Here is a 22253-nt window from a genome sequence, read left to right as displayed (position 1 = left end):
TTCACAAAGCCAGGCTGGCTTTGCTCTGTTTTTCAAGATAGAGTTGTGGCGTAGGGCAGGCTTTAGGGCTTAGCCTAAAGCTGTTCTTCCGTAAGGGATGTATGGTCTTAGCGTATAATAGCCACCAGCAAATATTAAACAGGTTGTACTGTTTGGCCAGAGGAGGAAAGAGAAACCTTGAGGGAACCAGGTGGAAAACAGCAGAGAGCAGAAGGGGAAGGGGAGGGGTGTTCCGTGGGAGTTGCTGGGTCTAGTGGTCACTGGCACCTGGGCAAAGAGTCTGCTTGATCTGGGAAAAGATCCTTATCCTGGGTCAGGGATGAGGTGGCCCCCTCAGGGACTGTCCCCTCAGTTCTGCCCATCCTCTGCTCTGTTGCATTTGGGACTGCTAAAGGACAGGTCGGCTCCTGCCTTCCTTTTGTGTTCCTGGATGGAAGGTGTTTAGATTAGAACTGTCTTTGAGATAGTTTAGCATTTCTGTATACCCTGTAGTTCTCTCATTCATCTCTCTCCCCTATCTCTATCTGTCTCTCTCTCTGTCTGCTTCCCCCTCTCTTCCCCACTCCCTGACTCTATCCTTGTTTCTGTACTGGGATTTGAACCCAGGGCCTGGTGCATGCTGGCATATACTCATGAACTCCACATCCCAATCCTGTGGCCTGCCTTAACCCAGTCAGGGTGGCACACACACCCGATTTTTTTCTGCTCAGGATTTAGACTCAAAGTAAATGTGAGAGATAAATTTTGTCTATGTGCCTCCTTGGGCCTCTGACTTCTTCCTCCTCGTCCTCGTCCCCCCCCCCCCCCGCCCCGTTATTGTTCTGGGTATTCTCCAGACTGTATTAAGGAGCATAAATAGTCCCAAACAGACCGTAAGTACACCCACAGAACTCAAGTTTGCGCATGGTTTGGTTATCCGTCTGTTGAGTTGCTCTGTCCTTAGGCTTCCATGATCCCATGCTCCCATGCTTTTGATGGGAACTGTTAACTTTTGCCTTCTTTTTCAAAGCACTGTAGCAGGCTGGTTTTTGGGTGGCCTTGCTCTGCTCAAATCACAAAACTCCACATTCTTTATTTGCAGCCCAGGGACATGGTGCCAAAGGAGACAATGTCTATGAATTTCACCTGGAGTTCTTAGACCTCGTGAAACCAGAGGTATGTTCTCTGCTTTCTCGGCCCTCCATTTAGAAAGTGCACACAGTAGCTGAGTGAAATGAAGGGAGGGACCTGAGGATGGAGAGCAGGGGCCATGCCGTTCTATCGGGAGCAGAGCTCCGGCGTTAGAGGAGTGGGAACGCTGGGGGCCGAGCTGCATCTGGTTTTGCACATTATTTGTCATGTGAACTTCCATTTTCTCTCATGTGTTAGATGAGGGCTCAGGTGAAGTCTCTAGATCTCTTCCAGTTCTGGTGTTCTCTTATTTAGTGATGGTAGCGGGGAGTAGGGTGACAGTGGTTGAAGCCCTCACCATGAGGTTGTCATGAGACTCAGTCACTCCGGCAGTAAGGATCATAGTAAGCACAAAGGATGAAGGTAGCTAGCTGGTCTTGAAAGAAAATGCTGGGAGTATAGAAGCAGTTTCCTTCTTTTAGCCTTAGGAAGCTGATGATTCTGGATTCATACTTCTGCTTGGGGGCTTGGGTTAATGAATCTTCCTGTGCTTGTTCTGAGGGAGCTCAGATAGTCAGCCCTGGCAGAAGCAGAGAAGAAAAGGAGGAAGCACCATGCAGCTTCTCCATGGAGCCACACGAGCATGGTGCAATCAGTGTGTGGAGAAGGAGCCCTCACACTCTGACTTTCTCTCTAGCCGGTGTACAGGCTGACCCAGAGGCAGGTGAACATCACAGTCCAGAAGAAGGTGAGTCAGTGGTGGGAGAGGCTCACCAAGCAGGAGAAGCGCCCGCTGTTTTTGGCCCCTGACTTTGATCGCTGGCTGGATGAATCTGATGCAGAAATGGAGCTGAGAGCCAAGGTGAATAAGCATGCTGAGCCCTCGTTACTGAAGCTAGAAATCAGAAGGGTTTGATAGAATGGGGACGCATTACACTGATTGAAGGCCTGGGAACACAACTGTAGAGTACTCATCCTGGAAGTGTGGTGGGTTCTTCACTTGAGGTTCAGTTCATACGGTATTTACCCCAGGGCCAGGCTAAGGTGATGGTTTCTATGGGGAGAGGTAAAATACCATTCCTGTCACAAGTCAAGGATACATAGATTCAAAGTCAGAGCACTGCTGGCCAAGGCAATGCTTATCAGGGTCCTCTCCCTGTTCTTCACTGTACTCTTTGGAAGGAAGTCACTATGTGGATCACACTTTCAGAGTAGGGAGATATGTTTCCATACCATTTGTTTGAAATTTTTCTACAGTTACCCTATTCTCTCTCATTTCTTTATTTAGTCATTTCCATTATTTTATGCATAGGATTATAACCTGACACTGTTCTTGACGCTCAAATCATTCCAGCTGTGGCCCTGGAGGCTCTTTCACTTGGCCTAGTGTGTCTTTCAAAAAGCTTCACCATTGTAGGATTTTTCTTTTCTTTTCTTTTCTCTTCACTCTTTCTTACTTTCTGGCACTCTGTATTCCACCTCAGGTCCAGCTTATATACCCTTTGCTTCAGTCCTAGAATAACTGTTTCTTTAAGGAGCCATCTTTTTTTTAATTACATTTTTCATTTCATTTTATGTGTGTTGGTATTTTGTCTGCATGTAGGTCTGTGCCCACAGATTCCAGAGGAAGGCATCAGATCCCCAAGAACCAGAGTTACAAATGGTTTTGAGTCATCGTGTGGGTGCTGAAAATCTAACCTAGGTCCTCTGGAAGAGCAGCTAGTGCTCTTAACCACTGAGCCATCTCTCTAGTCCAAGCTGTCTTATTTTTGGAGAGTGATATTAGCAACCAGATCACAGACAGTGAGGAAATACAGGTGTGCATACTCACACATACATATACTTAAAAATATAACTTTGTGTCTGTTTGTATATTAAGCTAAATGTAGGTTTACATTGAAGTTGGACATGATCTTAGCTTCTGAACAAACAAACAAACACACCTTATATTAGAAATGTAGAAGTTTCAAATGGGGGTGCTGGAGAGATGGTTCAGTGGTTGAGAACAAGTATTGCTCTTGCAGAGGATCTGAGTTCTGTTCCTAGTACCCACATCAGATGGCTAATAGCCCCCTCTAACTCCAGCTCCAGGGGATCTGGTGCCCTCTTCTGACCTCCTCTGACACCTGCACTCACATGGAGGAAGACACACACACACACACACACACACACACACACACACACACACACACACCCATTTACACCCCTAATTAAAATCTTTAAAAAAAAGAAGTCTGAAATAGCACTTCCTGCCTTGAGCTACTGTTCCTTGGTGCTCTAACAAGTCTACAAAGGGTACAAGGTTGTCCCAGGCAGTCTGGAAACTGGCATATTAGCCATTGGCTTAGTAAGTGTCCTATGCACAAGGCTGAAGCTGTGATCTGGGACAGTCTTCTCAGCAGGACCTGGAACACAATGGGAGGAGGTGGCCTGCGGGGTGCAGATCTCTTTCCTGGCCCCTGGCCTTTGGTAAGCACACGGTAGTTCTAACTTGTATTCTTGGAAATTTCTGTCTAAATTCTAGGAGGAAGAACGCCTAAATAAGCTCAGACTAGAAAGCGAAGGATCCCCTGAGAGTAAGTGGCCGAAGGTGGCCGCGGCTGACCGTGACAGAGTCGTGGGGGGGGGGGGTTTCACCCGATGAGTGCTTGAGTGAGTCTGGGTTTAGTTTTTAAGTTATGCATGCACATTAAAGCCTCACTTTTATTTTTTTATTTTTTTTTGTTTTTCAAGACAGGGTTTCTCTCTGTAGCTTTGGAGCCTGTCCTGGACTAGCTCTGTAGACCAGGCTGGCCTCGAACTCACAGAGATCCACCTGCCTCTGCCTCCCGAGTGCTGGGATTACAGGCTTGCGCCACCACCGCCCGGCAAAGCCTCACTTTTAAAGATGTTTCTTTTCTGTTTGGGACTAGCTTGTCTGAGTAAACCAAGGCTATTGTAGCAGACAAGAACCTTGGTCTCCTGGACAGAGTAGGGGCAGATGGCACCCAAACCTGCAGCCTGGTGTCTCCTCTCACTTGAAGTCTGTGAGGCTGTGCCATAGATGACTGTGGTTATCAGCTCTCAAAACGGGAAGTGTTTGCATGTGTGTCTGTGTACCATGTGCATGTGGGGTGCATGAGGAGACCAGGAGACGGTATGGTATCTCCTGAAACTGGAATTAAAGCCAGTTGTGAGCTTTGGTGTGGGTGCTGGGAACCAAACCAGGATCCTCTGCAATAGCAGTACTCTTGGCCACTGAGCTGACTCTCTAGCCCCTATTCAGTTTTAATTTATTATTATTATTATTATTATTATTATTATTATTATTATTATTACTGAGATAAGGTCTCACTTTGTAGTCCTGGCTGGCCTGGAATTCAATATGTAGACCAGGCTGGACTTGGACTCCCAGAGATCTGCCTGCTTTTGCCTCCTGAGTGCTGGGTTTAAAGGCATATGCCTGCCACCCTGCCCAGCTATTCCGAATCTTAGAAAAAATTCATTTTATCTAACCAAATGTTTATTAGAAAGAAGGTCTGTAAGTGAATATATAATGGTTTTGTGATAGTGCAGCAGCTGCCTGTTACACACACTGCCTGGAAAGCACCGAGCAGCTCTAGGTGGGGGCTGGTGAGTTAATTGTGGGCACCGTCCTCAAGTACTGGTGTTCTAGTGGTAGGCTCATACAGGACTGTGGAAAATTGCTGTGAACAACAGAACGAGATGAGGCTCATTGCCTATCCTGAATCAAACCTTCTCAAGGGCATTATTTGGCGTGCCATAAGTGAGGAGGGAGTCAGCTTTAGAGAAGTGGTTTCAGATTGTGTTCTCGGGTACCTCAAGGGTTCCTAGTGTTTCAAGAAGCTCCACTTTAACTGACACAGATCTTGTCCTTTATACATTAAGGTTCTGAGTGTGTGTGTGTGTGAGTGTGTGTGTGTGTGTGTGTGTGTGTGTGTGTGTGTGTGTGTGTGGTGTTTTAAAAAGGATTTGAGGGCTGGAGAGATGGCTCAGAGGTTAAGAGCACCAACTGCTCTTCCAGAGGTCCTGAGTTCAATTCCCAGCAACCACAGGGTGGCTCACAACCACTTGTAATGAGATCTGGTGCTCTCTTCTGGCCAGCAGGGACACATGCAGGCAGAATACTGTGTACATGATAAATAAATAAATCTTTAAAAAAAAATTAAAAAGGATTTTAGTGGCCATTAATTTAGAGAAGTAGTCTTCAAAGAATGAAAAGATAGTCTCTAAAGAGGATTAGTGGAGGCAAAGAACAACATAAGAAGGCAGCTTGATGAAGACGCCCACTGTGCAAGGACCTGAATTCAATCTCTGGAGCCTCCACTTGAGCCACACCGCATGCACCCGCCCCTAACAACAACAACAACAACAACAACAACAACAACAACAACAACAACAACAACCGGTTTTTTGTTTGTGTGTTTGTTTTAATTTTTGAGACAAGGTCTCACAAAATAGCCTTTGGCTGGCCTGGAACTCACTATATAGACCAGGCTGGCCTCAAACTCACAGCTGTCCTCCTGCCTCTGTCTCCAGAGTGTGGGGCACCAACATGACTGGCCCAATAATAAAGTTGTTTTTTAAAGGCCACCTTTGATATTTACATTAATTTTTTTTTTAGTGTTTTAAACTTCAGACAGTAAAAAAATAAGATATTTCTGGATTTTAGGATGCTAGACAAGGCTTTAGCTGTTCTTTCAAAATTCATACTTTCCTGATGATTGGGTTTTTCATGCTGGGGAAGGAAGTGTACATTTTTGTATTATGAAGAAAAGTTTGATTAAGTGTGTTAAGTCTACTATTTTTGGGCCCTGTAGGATGGGCTTTTTTGTTTGATCACACTATTAAATGTGGTGGTTTGGACATCAGCCAAGTGCTGATGAGAATATCGATGCCACATTTGGCATGGAGCAACAAAAGCTGAGCGCCTCCTCTCTGCCTGAGACTCATCCTTTCTTCCCCTCTTGTGAGGGGCTGTAAGGCCACGACCTTCACAACCCTTGCTCTGTAGAGAGATCTTCCTGCCTCTGGCTGGTTCCTCATCCTGCCCAAGTACAGCTCAGATCCTGTTGTATCCGGAGACCCACCTGCTGTCATTTCCCCTGCCTAATATTTTTTTTCCCCTCACCTGTAAATCTTTAGAAGATGCTCTTTGAAAAGCTGTGGCTTTTTTTTTTTTTTAAAGATTTATTTATTATGTATACAGTGCTCTGTCTACATGTATGCCTTCATGTCAGAAGAGGGCGCCAAATCTCATTACAGATGGTTGTGAGCCACCATGTGGTTGCTGGGAATTGAACTCAGGACCTCTGGAAGAGCAGGCTGTGCTCTTAACCTCTGAGCCATCTCTCCAGCCCCAAAAAACTGTGGCTTTTCAACCAACTGTAAACTCTTAGAGGCAGTGTTACACTTTCACTGTTTTCGTGTCCCCATAACGTTCTTCATGGTGTCTGGCACACTCTGTTAGCCAGGACTGGCTACATGAATAAATATATGACCACATGTCAGAATTCGTTTTTCATTTATTGTTTCTATTAGTGAGCTAGTTTGACCTGCATAATCTTTAAAAACTTGCAGAGAAGAAGAACCTGTAGACTATGTTCATTGCCAGGGGTGGTGCTTTTCTCCCGAGGTGGCCAAGTCTATGGAAGGAGGTTGGCAAACATGCACTTTGGCAGGCAGTGTCTTCTTTATGGGAGAGGGAGCCCAAGCTAGGAAGACATGGGCCAGGTGTTTGTGTGGAGCTTAGAACCACCCAGCCTCTCTCTGGGGTTGTATTGAGTAGCTCACTGGCTGCTTTGCTTTTCAGCTCTTACAAGCTTGAAGAAAGGGTACCTGTTTATGTACAACCTTGTGCAGCTTCTGGGCTTCTCCTGGATCTTTGTCAACCTGACAGTGCGCTTCTTTATTTTGGGAAAAGGTAAGTATGACATTTCTGAGGTAGCTCTCAATTCCCAGCAACCACATGGTGGCTCACAACCACCTAATGAGATCTGGTGCCCTCTTCTGGCCTATATATATTATTGTATATATAATAAATCTTAAAAAAAAAAAAAAGATTAGAATGCATTTTTCGAATAGCTTGAATGTAGACGATGTAAAAGTTCAGTTTCTTTTGTAAAGTAGGTATGGGGGAAATATAACTATAATAGGAAATGTAAACTGTTTGAAAAGAAAAATGAATTCTTGTAGAGCATCCTACTGTTTGGCCCTGGATTTTCCATCTGCAGTTCATGGCAGCTGAGCTGTTTAGCTGGGGAGTCTGTTGAAGGAGGAGGAACTGTGAGTTGTCTTTCCAGCCCCCAACACTGGACTTTGCACAGCACAGTGGCAGGCTAGGAAAGCCACCGGGGCTTTACAGTTGCCTGTGACTGGAGGCCTCTGTGTGGTCACATGAGAACGAAGAAGTCTCAGGTGCGGCTACTCTCAGATCTCTGTTATCAGTGTGGCTTTATCAGAAGCCACATGGAAGGAAAGCAGGGGCCTTCGGATACGCAAATGCTTGCCTTGTCCAACCTAAGATGGCGGGTGAATTCTGAGTGTTCTTAAGACTGCTGGTCTAGAGCTGGCAAGATGGCTCAGAAGGTAAGGGTGCTTCCTGCCAAGCCTAAAAATCTCCCCCACCACCCACATGGTAGGAGGAGAGAACTGACCTCGGAAATTGTCCTGACAGCCACATGCATGCCATGGCATGTGTGAAGCAATACACACATGCACGCATGCTAAATGTCATAAAGAGTATTTTGTTTGTTTCAAGACAGGGTTTCTCTGTGTAGCCCTGGCTATCCTGGAACTCACTTTGTAGATGAGGCTGGCCTCGAACTCAGAGATCTATAATGGTACTTTTTCGTTGGGACCACCAGCCCACAGATAATGGCACGGAGACTTACTATTAATTATGAAAGCATGGCCTTAGTTTAGACTCTTTCCCAACTAGCTCTTAAAACTTAAATTAACCTGCTTTTATTAACCTATGTTCTTCCACATGGCTTGATTACCTCTACTCTGTACCATGTGTCCGACCTCTTCAGTGTTTCCCTGGTGTCTGGCTGGTATAATCTGCGCACCTAGATTTCTCCTCTTCTTCTTTCTCCCCAGAAATTCCATCTATCCTCTCCTGCCTAGCTATTGGTCATCTAACTCTTTATTACACCATTCATAGCAATACACGTTCACACAGTGTACAAATATCCCACAACAGAGATCCACCCACCTCTGCCTCCTGAGTGGTGGGATTAAAAGTGTGTGCCACCACTGCCTGGCTCTTTCCTTTTTTGTTGTTGGGGTTTGGTTTTGGTTTCATTGGGAGCATTTGGAGATAGTTATCGCTGTTGTGGTGATTTAGGGGTGCTATTTGTACTCAGTAGCAGGGGCTGGGAGTCCCCCTCTTTCTGCAATACGCATTACAGAAGGTGGCCCACCTAGAACGTCAGTGGTGCTTGGTTGAGGGTGCTGCAAGGAAGAACGCAGAAAGCGTGTCCAGGAGGCTTGGTGTGCAGACAGGCCTCAGAAAGTGCTGCCCATGTGCCAGCCTCACGCGGCCGCTAGTGGACATTTAATTTTTATCAAATAATTTACTAAACGTTCTGTACTCTTAGCTATTTAAACCATTTATAGAGTAACGCGCTTAGAAATGTTTCAGAGGACAACCTTGTATTAATCAGGCCTTTAAATACCATTATTGCTTTTCCGTTAGGATAGATTCTCAGAATTCTCAGAATTATGAGCCCTAAATCTACAAACATAGTTAAGGCTTTTGATTTCTAATTTTAAGGATTTTATTTTTAGGAGCTGGAGAAATGGCTCAGTGGTCAAGAGCACTGATTGTTCTTCCAGAGGACCTGGGTTTGATTCCCAGGAACCACATGGCAGCTCACAACTGTCTGTAAGTTCAGTTCTGGGTGATCAGATACCCTCTTCTGGTCTCCTACGATAACAGGCACACAAGTGATGCACAGGCAAACTGCCAAACGCATTAAAAATGGTAGTAATAATGATAATAATAATAACTTTAAAAGATTTTATTTTTAAAAATGTGTGTATGCACATGCATGTACACATATGTGCAAGTGAATATAGGTGCCCTTGGAGGCCAGGAAGATGGAGGTGGATCTCCTAGAGTTGGAGTTATAAGTGGTTGTGAGTTTCTCCATGAGGGTGCCATGTACCAAACTCAGGTCCTCTATAGAGCAATATGTGCTTCTAACTGCTGAGCCATGGCCACAGCCTTTCCTGAAGCCTAATTTTAGTTAATAATTTTACCTCTGCATCTATGTGTAATTGAATTTTTCATTGCTTGTGTATATAGATGGTAGAGATTTAAATTAGAACAGGAGATGCTCTGAAAAGAATCAGCACTTTGTCCCGTACATCGATTCTTTCTCAATAGCTAGTAACAGAATGAAAATTAGGTTTGCCTTTTTGTTTTCCTAACCAAGAGAAGGGGACATGGCATCTTCATGTTCACGGTCTAGAGATGAAGGGAGCTCTTTCTTTGGGAATTTTGAAGCCTGTCCTGGCTTAGGCTAGAAGCATGAACCTGACTCCATGTCTGTTTTCCCTCCCAAGTTCTTTCCTGTCAGGCACGGTCTAGTCTGGGAACGGCCTCTGCTAGAACTCGCGGTGGACTGACGGGTCATGTGTGCTTGTTCTCTAGAGTCCTTCTACGACACGTTCCACACCGTGGCTGACATGATGTATTTCTGCCAGATGCTGGCGCTAGTGGAAACCCTCAATGCCGCCATCGGCGTCACGAGTTCCCCAGTGCTGCCTGCTCTAATCCAGGTACTGAGGAGTTGAATGTGAGAGTGAGGAGCGAAAGATTTCAGTATGTGTCCAGTAGATAGGGCATAATTCGCCATGTCTCAGTTATTAAACACATTTATTACATAGAATGGCACCATTTTATTTCAGCTTGTAGGGAAGTTTATTTATTTATTTAAAGTCAGGGTCTTTCTAGTCCTGGCTGTCCTAGAACTTGCTCTGTAGACCAGTCTATTCTTGAACTCAGAGATCCTTCTTCCTCTGCCTCCCAAGTGCTGGCACTAAAGTGTGCACACCACGCCTGGCCTTGAGGGAAACTTTAAAGCACTGTTATTTCCCATGCTGGCCTGTTTTGTTGTTTATCACACTCTCATGAACGACATTATGGAGAACTTTAGGAAGTCTGGTTTTCCAGCAGGAGCAGAGCAGCCGATTTCTTGGTTTGAACAAGGAATTCTGCCTCTTTGCTCTCTCGGCAGTATACATAGGTGGCTTTAGCTTCTAACGTTTAGTAACTAGAAAAGATTTTTTTGTTCCCTCCAATACCTCTATGTTGCCTCAGTTGGTTACTGTCAAGAACGGGGCACCAAGGTCTTTGATCCTCCTTGTCCTGCTTCTTAGCAGGACACAGACTGTGAAGAACACTGCCCAACTGCAGAGGCAAGCAGCTGGGTCCCCCTGCTGGTCTCATTTCAGTGCTGATTATGTGCCCGGTGTGCTCATGTGCTTTCCAGCCAAGTGTTCTCACAGGGTCAGGTGCATGATAAGAGTATTAGTTCATGTGGCAGACTTTATAACTTATGGGTTTTTCTGTCCACTTAGTTTAAAAAGTCACGGGATAGTGTGTGATACAGTAGTGAGGAATATTATGTTCTGTATGTTAAGAACCATGATAAGTAAGAACTCAAGTTGATTTTTTTTTTGGCCAGGTGGAAGGGACAGGCTCAGAATCACCATCTATCTAGGAAGTGCCATTAACTAGGACACAGTGGGTGTGAGCCTCTGGGTCCGAGCATGGTCCTGTGCCTTATTTGACAGGGCCGAATTGCCACAGCAGGTGGACTGGAACACTTAACATATATTGAGGGGTTCTAATGCAGAGTGAGCACATGAGCAACTCAAGTGACAGATCCTGGATACTGAGCAGGAATAATAAGGCAATGGAGACCAAAGCCTGGGAGGCAAGGGAGGTGTTTCCTTGTTGCTCTTTGAGGAAAGATGAAGGAATCAGGCCCAGGACTTAGCTGAAGTGATTTGATGGAAAACATTTTCTGTATAAAATCATCAAAATATGTTTACGTGGCTTTGTGAAAACACTGTAGAGAATTCTTTTTGAGGAAACCTGGCAGGTTAGGGGGTGGATGAACATGTGTGCTACTAATGTAGACAGAGGAAGGAAATGCCCCTCTTAGTGATGAAACGGCTGAAAAACCAAGTGGCTTTGGGTGTGCAGAGCTGGGCTGGATACCCATCTGCAAAACCACAGAACTTACAACCTCAGTTTTAACTATCACAAGGTGGAGGAGATGTGAAGTAGAGAAGTGAGGGCCTCCCTCGTAGAGCAGAGACTCGAGAGCCGCTTGTGAAGGTGAAGTGAGTATGTTGTCCCTCTCCCCCAGTCTTGTCAGCAAACCCTTCTGTCTGAAGTGGTGGCCCTTCCAGAGGAAGGGGATGTACTGTCTGTGAGCTGGCGTGGTGGCACCAGCCTATAACGCCAGCACTTGGGAGATTAAGACGGGAGGGTTTGAGTGCAAGGCCAGCCTAGAGTAGCTGCTGAGACCTGTCTCACCGCAAAAGACCTCGAGTCCTCCAGAAGGGTCTGTGATAGGAATTCCTGTCTCCTCAGGTTACACACCTTAATGCAGTCCTCAGCTGCTGCTACCCTCAGACTCCTAAAGAGGCAAATAAACCTCTTCTGTTGAAATTACCTTTGGGGGCCTGGAGAGACGGCTCAGTGTTTAAGAACATCTTGTAGAGGACCTGAATTTGGTTCTCAGTACCCCCATCGGGTTGCCCAATCATCTTTGATTCCAGCTCCAAGGGATCTTGTGTCTCTGGCCTCTGAGAGCACCTGCAGGCATATACACATTATTAAAAATAAAGTGAATCTTTAAAAAAATTGTTGTCAAGCCTCAAAGAATTTACAGATTTGTTTCCAAAGAAAACGAGAGGCTTCCAAACAAAGATCATAAAACCTGCAGAAGTAAGACATTATGTACGGGCCTGGAGAGATGGCTCAGAGGTTAAGAGCACCAACTGCTCTTCCAGGGGTCCTGAGTTCAATTCCCAGTAACCACATGGTGGCGCACAACCATCTGTAATGAGAGTATACATAATGAATAAATAAAAATTTAAAAAAAAATTGTGTACAAGAAACAGTAGACTGTGGGACACAGCCAGCCATAGGAACTGCAGCTGTGAGAGAATAGAAATTCATGGGAGGCAGAGGCAGGCGGATCTCTGCAAGGCAGCCTGGTCTGCAGAGCGAGTTCCAGGACAGCCAGGGCTACACAGAGAAACACTGTCTCGGAAAAGAAAAAATAATAAAAGTGAGAAGACATTCATGTGTAAGGAGAACTTGACTACTTGGGCTGGAAGTAAGACAGTAACATATGGAAGGGAAGCAGATTTGAAAAAGAGGGAAGTGGAAATTCTATTAATGAAAATATAGTGATCAAAGGTTAATGTTTAATAATTTTAGAAGTATATTAGACTTGGCTAAAGAGAAAATTAGTGAACAACTTACAATACAGGAAGGAAGAGGACACAGAAAGTATACAGACAATTTTCTTTAATCGTAAAACTCAGTATCATAGGGATGGTCTCTTATTTACTGATAGATTAAATTCAGTTCCAATCAAAATGTTTTGGAATGTGCTAAGAAAATTGTAAAGCTTTGTAAAAAGGCAAAACTTAGCATTGTTTATAGTAAGGACAAGTGCAAGCAACCTAGATGCCTGTTGAAGGCTGGATGGTAAAGAGAAACATGGTATATTATTCAGTCTCACAACTAAGGAAAATCCCCCCCCAAGACAGGATTTCTCTGTACCCCTGACTGGAACTCGCCCTCTAGACAAGGCTGGTCCCGGACTCAGAGATCCACCTGCCTCTGCCTTCCAAGTGCTGGGATTAAAGGTGTGTGCCACCACCACCTGCCATGCTAAGGGAAATTTTGATATATTCTACAACATGGGTGGATCCTGAGTATACTGTGCTAAGTGAATCAAGCCAGTCACTGAAAGACATTGCCATACCATTTTTCTTATATGATGTATTTAGAATAGTAAAAAATCAGAGACAGAAAGTAGAATGATGTTGCAAAAGGCTGGGGGAATGGAGTCACTGTTCAATGAGTCACAGTGTCAGTTTTACAAGATGAAAAAGTTCTGGAGATGGACTGTGGTGCTGTTTGTACAACATCATTAATGTATTTGATACAACTGAACTGTATGTGGTTACCATAAGGCCAAGTGTGGTGGCACATGACTTTAGTCCCAGCACTCAGGAGACAGGCAGGTGGATCTCTGTGAGTTCCAGGCCAGCCAGGACTACATAGCATAATTTTGTCTTTTAAAAAAAATAGCCGGGCAGTGGTGGCGCACGCCTTTAATCCCAGCACTTGGGAGGCAGAGCCAGGCAGATCTCTGTGAGTTCGAGGCCAGCCTGGGCTACAGAGTGAGTTTCAGGAAAGGCACCAAAGCTACACAGAGAAACCCCATCTCGAGAAAAAAAAAAAAGGTTAAGTGTATGTTACCACAATTTAAAGAAATGAGGTGATAGCTGGGTGTGGTGGTACATTCTTGTATTTTAGCCACTCTAAAGAGTTTGGGAAATACAAAAGCAAGTTATGGAATGATACATATAGTGTGAGTTCTACAAAGCTGACCGACAGACCACAGGGGCGGGAGAGAGTGCTCACTGCTCTTTCAGACCTGAGTTTAGTTTCCAGTAGCCACATCAGGTGGCTCACAGCCGCCCGTAAGAGCTCCAGAGTATTCAGTTCTGCCTTCTGGCTGCCACAGGCACCCACATACAAGTGGCAGGCACGCGCGCGCGCACACACACACACACACACACACACACACACACACACACACCTTTAAAAATTTCCATGAAATAGCATACTATGTAAACACGTACACAAGCAGTAGGCTGTGTGGACAAGCAGTGGAGTGCTGAGCACAGGACAGCATTACACATAGAACAGCAGTTACTGGGTTTGTATTGCTGTTCCTTACTGTGGACCAATGTTCATTGGCAGTATCCTTTATATTGTGTTTGTATGTATGTATGTGTGCTTTTGGTCCTGGAGAAACAGAATAAGAACCTGATGTTCTAAGGATCTATTAAACTTGCTTAGGAAATACTAAGTTACACAAAGCAGAAGTTAGCTAAAGGAATGCTCCTGGTTTTCTTGTTGGGAATAGCGTGCTCTGCCAGGCAGGCAGATGACCCTGGGCAATAGCTGTCTGGGTAAAGCAGCCCTGGTTGCCTGGAGACAACTCTGACAGTTGTCTTTTTACGTTAGTAATCTCCCCATTTGTCCAAACAACTGAACTTTAAGATTGCTCTCTTTGTGAAACATGTTTAACGTGCTCAAAGTATAACTTGGATACCTGAAACTATAAGCAAATGGGGGGTTTCTGTTCAGGCCTGGGTCCCTTTTGTGTGTTAGCCAGAACAAAATTTGCAATGTTACTAAAGGGTTTTTCCTTTATTAATCTCTAAGTGGTGGAGTGATTTCTCACTGGGAAGGCATATTCCATATCACTTTAATATACACATTATATAGATGATATATTTATATACACAGAAAAGCACCTATTTATCTACAAAGAGTGGTTTGGATAATTTTTCTAATATTATAACAAGGGACCAATCCAAGCCTAACAACTCAGGTGGTAAGAAAGAACTGACTCCTGCAAGCATACTCATTTCCACTGCCCCCACAGTAAAACATTAAAAAAAAAAAAAAAAAAAAAAAAACTTTAAAATAAGGGGGTATTTGTAGGTACATGCATGCATACACTGTGGGTATGCAGACAGATATGTACATATATACACATATAGATACACACAATATTTAAATTTTCTCTCTCTTTTGGGTCTTTTTAATAGTTTATTGGAAGAAATTTTATTCTGTTTATCATCTTTGGCACCATGGAAGAAATGCAAAACAAAGCTGTGGTTTTCTTTGTGTTTTATTCATGGAGCGCAATTGAAATTTTCAGGTGGGTAGAAATGCTTGCCCCTCTCTAGAGTGGATGTTGTTGCCTTGGCTGGAAGTTTCATGTGGTTGGGACTAGGATTATACATGTGAGAATTCTAGCTACATGAGCAAGCTCTGCGTTGATTGGAGTCCAGGCTGTAGGGAATAAAGAGAACCAGAGAATGAAAGACACATCGTACTATAACTTCAAGGTCTCACTGTTGTGTTGCAAAAACCCAAGGCCCATCCACGAGGGAAATACTTGAAAAGGCTGGAGGAGCACAAAGTTGAAGCAGCAACCCAGGTGGATGGGGTTAGTTGAGAGCCTTCCTGAGGCATGGTAAGCGCTAACTCAAGAGTATTCAAGTCTTGACCTTAGCTTAGCATTGTTTACCACTCTGAATTGTCAGTATAAAATACCCCTTTTGAAAAATTGATTCAGTGTCCGGTATAGTGGTATACACCTGTAATTCCAGAACTCAAAGGCTGAGACAGGAGGATTGCCATGAATTTGAGGTCAGCCTGACCTATAGACTGAGGACCAAAAACAAAAGTCTGTCCAGTTGTGTTCCTTTTTTAACCACATCATACACAGTGTCTGCTTTTCCCACCGAGTCACATGCAATGCAGCTTTTGCAGATTGCCTCCTCAGCTCAGGGTTTGCACAGTGACAGGTGGACAGAGGTCACGGTGCAGTGGAAAGAGGCAGGGGTGCTTGAACCATGTCTCACCTGTACCTGGGTCTATATCCTCAGGCATGCTGGATGCAAAAGTGTGAAACACATTCAAAGTCCTTGATTTTATCATTTCCTACTTGGGAAGAAATGAATTTCTTTTTTTTTAGCTCTACTGCTTAAATCCTCAACCCCGTGATGTTTCTTTAAAAATTTTTTTTCTCCTTATAGATCAGGCTACCCTTGAACTCAGAGATCTGCCTGCCTCTACCTCCTCTGTGCTGGGACTAAAGGCATGTGTTCCTAGTGTGATGTCTCTTTTAAGACTGAGCATTTCTGATTCTAGATTAGAGGCTTTTTGTGTAATTTTTTAGAACCATTCATTTATTCAGGGGCAGAATATGGCATCTCTACCCACTGGGAACTCAGATGAGAAGGAGGAATAAAGCCAGCAAGGTTCTAAGCATCCAGCATGTAGCTGAACAAAGGGTTCCTTGAAGACTGCACTGAGCCTGCCAGTAGAGTTCACATCTTGTGTGGACGGAGTTGGAATGGAGTCCGACGGGGGCTTTGTGAACAGCTAACGCAGGACTCGGATTCTCTTCTGAAGCCATGTGCTGCGGGTGGCACTGTGAATGATCAGAACCTGCAGTGGCTGTCATTACTAAACACTGTTCTCCATAGGTACCCCTTCTATATGCTTACCTGCATCGACATGGACTGGAAGGTGCTCACATGGCTCCGTTACACTATGTGGATTCCCTTATACCCTATGGGATGCTTGTCAGAAGGTATTTTTAGAAACTTTAGGTCTCATAGTGTAGCTCCCAGGGGTGACTAAGGGGTTAAAAGCCAGTTTTCTGATTCTGCCAGCCTTAGTCTAATCAGGGTGGTGTTAAGACTGAAGGGATTTCTTTCCAGTGGCTTCTTTCCATACTTTGTGTACTGTTCCAGAGACACGGGGCTCATTTCATAAGATTTGGAGCAGGGTGCCCATGTGCTGCCCATGTGCTGCCCATGTGCTGCCCATGTGCTGCCCATGCTTTATTTGCATGCTATTCTTAGTATTCTATAAGTGAGATCTTGTTAGTAACTTCATTTTATTCTGACAAGCCCGCAGTAAGTGGATCAAGCAGGGATTCTCTTCCCCCACTTTATAGGTGAGGAAACAGAAGCCCAGTGCTAGGGCTGTTCTTATCTGTCTCTATTGACAGAGTAGAGGCAATGTGAGGGCTGGAGGGAGGAGGAAACCTCTCCTGAAGCCTCAGGCTGGAACTGAGGCCTGAGCTCCCAGAGGCTGTTGCTTCATGCACCTGTTCCATTGCTTCTCACTGTCTGTCTGTTTCCAGCTGTGGCAGTGATCCAGTCCATTCCAGTATTCAACGAGTCAGGAAGGTTCAGTTTTACTTTGCCATATCCAGTGAAGATGAAAGTCAAATTTTCCTTCTTCCTTCAGGTTTATCTTGTAATGTTATTCTTAGGTAAGTACTAACTATATATACATACACATTTCTGTCGTGTTTTAGACAGCGTAGCTAGGCGGTTCAGTTTCCAGCATCCTTGTTACAATTCTACTTCTGAAAGAGTGGCGGTGGCGGGGTGGGAGGGATGGGGGGGGTTCTTTGTGAAAACAGATTGGGTAGGAGAGTATGCTGCACATGGAGATCTTTTCTTTCAGGTCCAGAGTAGCTGAACTATGACTGCGTTGGTCACTGGGAGTTTGTGGGAGATACGGATATTGGGGAACTAGCTCAGGTTATCTCTTGATGAACAGCTAAGGAGCTCTTCTAGAGCACCAGGAGATAGCATGTACTCTGACCTGCTTGGGGGCTGAGGCAGGGTTGCTTAAGCACAGGAATTTGAGCCGAGTCTCAAAATAAAAACTGAAATAGAGCTCAAATAGAGCTCCTGGCACATTTACTTGAGTAGTACAGCAATTCCTAATCCCCATGTTAAGAGGTGGAAATATAAGCTGGGCAGTGGTACGCACACCTTTAATTCTAGCACTCACAGGAGGTAGAGGCAGGAGGATCTTTGAGTTTGAGGTTGTGAGTGAATTCTAGGACAGCCAGGGCTACACAGAGAAACCCTGTCTCCTGGAGGGGGAAAACGAGGTGGAAATAGAGCTGGTGGCAAAGGAAGGAGGTAGTGATGGCCCCTGAGGTTGTTGGAATGTTTCCTGATGATCATGACCACCTACTCAGTAATTTAGATTTGTCTAAAATACAAATTCCAGAATAATTCATACAAGTTAAGAACTAATGGGAACAAGAAATAAACCTTAGGGGGCTGGAGAGAAGGCTCAGAGGTTAAGGGCACTAGCTGTTCTACCAGAGGACCTGAGTTCAGTTCCCAGCAACCATCCGGTGTCTCACACCATCTATAGTGGGATCTGATGCCTCCTTCTGGCATAAAAGAATATATGCAGCTAGAGTACTCATATACATTAAATAAACAAATCTTTAAAAAAAAAAGAAACAAATATTCTGCTCCTACAGTGACAAACTTCCTCCAACAAGGTCACACCCACTCCAACAAAGCTACACCTCCTAATAATGCCACTCTGTGAGATTATAGGGCCGGTTACATTAACTACCGCACCTGCTACATTTGACTTTGTAGACTTAAAGACGCATAGCTGTCTATGTTGCTGGTAACAGCAGGTTCAGCTACTGACAATGTGCTAGTTCTCTTGGTGAGTAACAAATTAGTAAGACTTAGCAGCTGAAAAGCACATATTTTATCAGTTTCTGAGAGCTAGAAAGTGGCCTAGGAGGTGCTTTTGGTCTCATAGACTCTGAGGCCTGTTGGTGCTGTAGACTGCATAGGTTGGACCTTCTCCATAGGCCGGAGCATTAGGTCTGAGCTTATTCTCCATGTGGCTGCTCCTGACATGTCTTTACTGAGTGAGAAGAGGTGATCAGAGAGACAACCAGAAGCCATAGCACCTTCTATAACCTAATAGCAGAAATTCATGCCATTATCCAAACTGGCAAGGTATGAAATACCTGGAGAAGAGACATCATAAAGATCTCTTAGAGGCTGCCACCCTGAACGGCAAGATGGACAGTACAGATGCCCGAGAAGTTAGAAAGCCTAGTGGTCTGTCACTTAGTGTAGACCTACATCCCTTAGGATGCCCCCAGGATCCATTAAGAAAGTTGGAATCCTGTGTGGTGACTCACATTTGTAATCACAGCAGCAGGAGACTGAGGCAGCAGGACTGCCTCAAGTTCAAGGCTAGTCCGGGCAACAGAGTAAGACCCTATCTCCAAGAAAAGGTAGAATATTTTAATGTGCACTGACTATTATCTTTCCTTCATGTTACTGTTGCTTACTTTGCAAGATATGTATATATTCTTCTTCAAAACGAAGTAAATCCCAAACTGACAATTTCAGGTTTTAACCAGATAGTGTATGTTCATAGGTCAAGGAATTTTTTAAAAAGATTTATTTATTATGTACACAGAAGAGGGTACCAGATCTCATTACAAGTGGTTGTGAGCCACTATGTTGTTGCTGGGAATTGAACTCAGGACCTGTGGAAGAACAGCCAGTGCTCTTAACCTCTGAGCCATCTCTCCAGCCTGGTCAAGGAATTTTTTTATACACCATTCTTTCACAGTAAGTCTGTGAAGTGTTTTTATCCCTGTTGTACAGATGAGGGAACTGAAGTGAGGCAAAGCTACAAAACTTACTCACTGTTGACTCTGAAATCCTGTTTCCTCACTGTGTTGTACTTCCAGACTGCTGCTTACTAAACGTGTTCTTGAATAGCCTTCCATTTTTTGATTTGGGCATTTCATTAAATGTGTAAGAGGAAAAACAGACAAAAAGTTCACCCCTATATAATTGATGAAGTTCAAGAAACTGTACTGATAATTATATCAATATTAAAATGCCTCAAAAAATGATAGGCAGTCAGATGAACAGATTATAGGAGATAGATGATTAAAAAGTTAAATGTAGAGGTTGTTCACTCTACAGGATTTATCCTTGTCTAAGCCTGCATGACAGAGCATAAGGAATGGCTCTGTAAGCCCCTGAGGGCTGGGGCTGGGGCAGCTCAGTGCAATACTGCTGGTGGGTGGTTTTTTTTTTGTTGTTGTTGTTTTTCAGAGCTGAGGACCGAACCCAGGGCCTTGCGCTTGCTAGGCAAGTGCTCTACCACTGAGCTAAATCCCCAGCCCTTTTTTTGTTTGTTTGTTTGTTTATTTTGAGACAGGGTTTCTCTGTAGCTTTGCACCTTTCCTGGAATTCGCTTTGTAGACCAGGCTGGCCTCGAACTCACAGAGATCTGCCTGCCTCTGCCTCCCAAGTGCAGGGATTAAAGGCATGCGCCACCACTGCCCGGCGCTGGTGGGTTCTTAAGATGTATCTGAGCATTCAGTGCTGTGAGGTACCTTGACTTCTAGTTACAAAGACTTTTCTAATCAGTGTTTTCTTTTTTTACAGGGTTATATATTAATTTTCGTCACCTTTATAAACAGCGCAGGCGGAGGTTTGGACAAAAAAAGAAAAAGCTCCACTAAAGAGAAATTTGGTAGCTTTGAGCCGGTTTGAGAGATTCTGATTCTTACAGTTTTACTTTCTTGTACTGATGTAAAAGTTTTTTCTTTTCTTTTCTTTCTTTCTTTTCTTTTTTTTTTTTTTTTAAAGTAAGGCTATCTCCTTTCCCCAGTAACATTCCTGAATTTACTGTATTTTACCTTAGTGTTGTACTTGCATGACATGGATGTCTGATATCTGACAACAGGTTCGTTCTTATGTATTTAATGACAGCTAGACTGGCCCACACCTTCTCATGTCAGTCAGCTCTTCCCCACAGGTACTGTCTACCTTTACAGTTAGGACTTGGTATTTCTGCTATTGCTTGTGAGAAAAAACACAAGACTACATTTCTCCACTGAAGATTGTCAAAAGTGGCCCAGGCAGAACCTAATATATATTAGTTATATCAAGTTACTTGTGTAGGGGGTAGAACTGACTTTTTGAAAATCAGGTAAACTTGGTCATTGGTTAAACATTTTTGAGTCAGAGTAGGACTGGAGAACACTTTGTACTTGATTTGGCTTAAAGACATTCATTCTATAGCACTTACCAGCACAGGCATCGAAGAGGCAGAGTGATTTAAAGAAAGTAATCAGAACCTAGGAACACCATGAATGCTGCATTCCTAGCTAAATCAGAACTGTCTGCAACACTGGAGAAAGAGGGAGCATTACTTGCAAAACACTTGATATTATAAGTTCCAAATGTGAATGAATGGCTACAGGGGTCAGGAGGGAACATAGATTTGGGAGCTAGACAGCAGTCGGCTGTTACAGTGGAGCCTGTGCACAGTCTCCAACTCTTGGACTAGCTCCATCCCTTTACTTGTGTATTTCTCTGAGTGACCAGTGAGACTGTTTTTTTTTTTTTTTTTTGAACTTCAAACTCCTGTCTGTTTGTTTGTTTGTTTGAACTTGTGTGCAGTAGGAACTTGAGCTGGGAAATAACCAGGATTCCTGCAGGAAACCCCCCTAAAAGGGGGGCCTGAACAAAATCTAGACCTTAGGGTTGGTCATTGTACAAGACATCTACGACTCCCTACCACATTCCATGGAAATGGAGTGCTGAGGGAACACCAGAAGCAGGAGCTGAAGGGTGGAGCATCAGATCTGCCACTCCCACTGTTCCCGGGGAAAGAAGACTTGTGTGGTCTCAGTGAGCCCGAAGTGGATTAGTGGTGCACTGTCTGGGTTGACACACCTCATCTCATGGAAGAGTATTTCCAAGTCTGCAGCTTCTGTCCACGTTTGTTGCTATTATTGCCTTCTGGCCTTCCTTCCACTGACTGTGGCACCGACCGGGCAGGTCAGCTTTGCAGTTAACTGTGCTGCAGCATTGTGCAATCCCATGTTCTAGTTAGCATCCCCTTTGTTGCTGTCTGAGAAAGTGAAAGATTGTGTATTTCTATTAAAACATTTACAGTCAAAATCCTAATAATTTGTGTTTAAGGATTATTTAGTCTTGCCGGGTGGTGGTGGTGCACGCCTTTAATCCAGCACTCGAGAGGCAGAGGCTGGCATTCTCTGTGAGTTCAAGACCAGCCTGGTCTACAAAGCAAGATCCAGGAAAGGTGCAAAGCTGCACAGAGAAACCCTGTCTTGAAAAACCAAAAAAAAAAAAAAAAAAAAAAAAAAGATTATTTAGTCTCATGGTTTTCAAATGGATAAGTCTTTGTGTAGGCAAAGTATTGCATAGTACTTCTGCACGATAAACCATGAGCAGTGACTGGCTGAAGCCCACCTGAGGGAGTGCTGACGGCAGTCAGTCACAGAGCGGCCAGGGGAGCCCTGCAGAGACACTGCTTTTGGAAGCTGGACTCTTCTGTCAGTGCTCTCTCAGAACCATTGGCCAGAACCCGGCTGAGGTGCAAACCTTGGTCATTGTCAGAAACTAGGAAGTTAATATGGAACCCAAGAAATGTCAGGACTTAGGAAGCTGACATT

At 44.3% G+C, this 22253-nt stretch overlaps 1 protein-coding gene across 1 annotated transcript in view; it reads left to right on the top strand.

Annotated features, from left to right (window-relative positions):
- The window catches only part of Hacd3 (3-hydroxyacyl-CoA dehydratase 3), a 34793-nt gene extending 13055 nt beyond the window's left edge, over positions 1-21738 (top strand). Inside the window, exons 3-11 of the mRNA XM_036192589.1 lie at positions 1082-1155; positions 1808-1972; positions 3635-3686; positions 6923-7033; positions 9770-9897; positions 14995-15107; positions 16444-16550; positions 17109-17240; positions 20215-21738. Coding sequence (XP_036048482.1) covers positions 1082-1155; positions 1808-1972; positions 3635-3686; positions 6923-7033; positions 9770-9897; positions 14995-15107; positions 16444-16550; positions 17109-17240; positions 20215-20291 — 959 coding nt within the window. The 3' untranslated portion in view covers positions 20292-21738. The remainder of the gene's footprint in view (positions 1-1081; positions 1156-1807; positions 1973-3634; positions 3687-6922; positions 7034-9769; positions 9898-14994; positions 15108-16443; positions 16551-17108; positions 17241-20214) is intronic.
- Positions 21739-22253: the final 515 nt, after the last annotated feature.

This window comes from Onychomys torridus, chromosome 7, assembly GCF_903995425.1.
Source record: "Onychomys torridus chromosome 7, mOncTor1.1, whole genome shotgun sequence".
Taxonomy (NCBI): Eukaryota; Metazoa; Chordata; class Mammalia; order Rodentia; family Cricetidae; genus Onychomys; species Onychomys torridus.
Note: the sequence above shows the minus strand (reverse complement) of the source record. Positions and strands in the feature narration are given on the sequence as shown.